This window comes from Sinocyclocheilus rhinocerous, unplaced genomic scaffold (genome assembly GCF_001515625.1).
Source record: "Sinocyclocheilus rhinocerous isolate Xijiao unplaced genomic scaffold, SAMN03320098_v1.1 scaffold1057, whole genome shotgun sequence".
Taxonomy (NCBI): Eukaryota; Metazoa; Chordata; class Actinopteri; order Cypriniformes; family Cyprinidae; genus Sinocyclocheilus; species Sinocyclocheilus rhinocerous.
The window spans coordinates 113,531-115,688 of NW_015660880.1; the positions used below are offsets into that span (position 1 = coordinate 113,531).

Below are 2,158 nucleotides of genomic sequence, written 5' to 3' on the forward strand. Positions count from 1 at the left end.
CTGTCAATCAAACTATTGTGGGAGGGGCCTGTCTGTGTGACGTCACACAGACAGGCATCTGAGATCGGCTCGATTTGAGAAAGGGGAAAACATTTAACCAGATTAAAAAAAAAACACTGGGTGGATTTTTATCATTATAGGGTGGTTGTGTACACACACTGCCAACACACATTTCAGTTCAAACAACTTGTAAAAGTGCATGTAGCATCCGATGACCCCTTTAACATGAAGCTTCAGACAGAATCAGCGTAATGAAAACAGCTGAATAAGAACTTTATTATTATTATCATTATTATTAATAAGAAGAAGAAATGTTATGTAATTATTATTAATTACAGTAATAAATTAATACATGAAATTATTTCCAGAAGATTCATTATTTTTATTTTCTATTTTATTTTGTTCTTTTAACATTAATATTTTGAATTACTTTTTATCTGTTTTCATTTGAATTTTAAAAAGTTTTAGTCATTTTGTTGTGTTTTTGTCATTTTTATTAGTATTTTTCACAAATTAATGTTATAATTTTTTTTCATTTTTAGTTTAAATTATTTCCATTGGATTATTATTTTTTATTTTATCTTATTTATCTTAAAACATCATATTGTGCCTTAATGAGTGTTATTTTAGTATCACTGATACTATAAATATTTTTTTATATTTTGAATTATTTTTATATTTATACTGTTTATATTTTAGAGAATTTTGTTGTGATTTTGACATTTTTATTAGTTTTTTTTTTTATATATGTGTAATTTTAACACATTTTTATTTCAGTTTTAGTTATGCTAATACATGAAGTTAGACTAAATGAAAAATTATGCCTTGTTTTCATTTTAATTTAAGTTAAAGTGTTAGTACTTTTGTTGTGTTTTCGTAATTTTTATATATATATATATATATATATAAATATTATATGTTTAGTTTTTATTGATATATAATTAAGTTAAACTAAATGAAAATAAAATGTTGCCTTGGTAACTAGCTAAAATACAATAAGTTTAAGCTTTTTATATTTTATTTTATAAGTTTATTTTCAAGTTATGAAAGTTTATTTGATGTTTTTAGTAGTTTAGTTTAATGCTTAATTGTAATGTCTTTAAGCATGGTAAAGTCACTGAAATGCACGGCTTATTGCTTTAATATGGCTGTAGGGTAATTCTATGGCGTTTAACTCTATGTTGTTTGAATGCGGTGTAATTCTGTTCGCGCGCAGTCGAGTGCCGAGTGTCTGAATGAACTTCCTCTGGACTACGAGCTCGCCGTGGGGGGCGTGGCTCTCAACGCCATGGTGATGAGCGATGATGTCATGGGCGGTGATGTCGTCGGGGGGCGTGGCCCCGGTGTGAGGATGGTGGGTCTCCCTCAGGTCCTCCTGGACTCTGAGCCGCTGTCCCAGGACACCTTGTCAACCGAACAGAGTGAGTGTCACTGATCTCCTAAAAAAGAGCTCACAAAGTCCTCCTCTTCTGTAGTGCAAGGCATTGTGGGTAATTACTTACATTTAAGCATTTAGCAGATGCTTTTATCAAAAGCGACTTACAAATAATAGCGCGTATTTAATAATAGCCCAAAAGATGTAAACCATTCAGGCAGCCTTGTGAATAAGAAGTACACTTCAGCATACTTTAAAAATAGTATGCATTACAGATATAATAAACTTTAAGCACAAACTCAATTTAATGTTTTTCACACTTAATTGCATGTTAATCTCCATTAAATGAAAATGTATTATAATTTAAATGTATGTTAAATGCAGTTAGTTGAACTTTAGTGATCTCTCTATGTAATTTCATAACTTATATTGTTTTTGAAATATGCATAATGTGTACTGAAGAATATACTGACAAACATTTATGGTAAACCAAAATATATTTTAATGTCATTTCTTTTGAAACTTGTATATATTTAAATGTAACAGAATTATTATAGTTAACTAAAACTAAAACAAACAAAAAATATTTTTGTTATTTGAAATAAGGTAAATGTTAACTGAAATAAAATAAAATATTTTAAAAACCACATTTTAATTCAGCTAGTTCCCAAGAAAAAATTCTTATTTTCATAAATTTTAACTTAATGTACAAAATAACTAAAAATTTAAATTAAAAAGAAATAAAAACATATATATATATATATATATATATTTATATTTGTG

The 2,158-nt window shown here is 27.8% G+C and overlaps 1 protein-coding gene across 1 annotated transcript in view; it reads left to right on the forward strand.

Moving 5' to 3' along the window:
* Positions 1-1,450, forward strand: part of LOC107725723 (RING finger protein 150) — a 10,931-nt gene extending 9,481 nt beyond the window's left edge. The window contains exon 6 of the mRNA XM_016535102.1: positions 1,217-1,450. Coding sequence (XP_016390588.1) covers positions 1,217-1,435 — 219 coding nt within the window. The 3' untranslated portion in view covers positions 1,436-1,450. The remainder of the gene's footprint in view (positions 1-1,216) is intronic.
* The last annotated feature ends 708 nt before the right edge of the window (positions 1,451-2,158 follow it).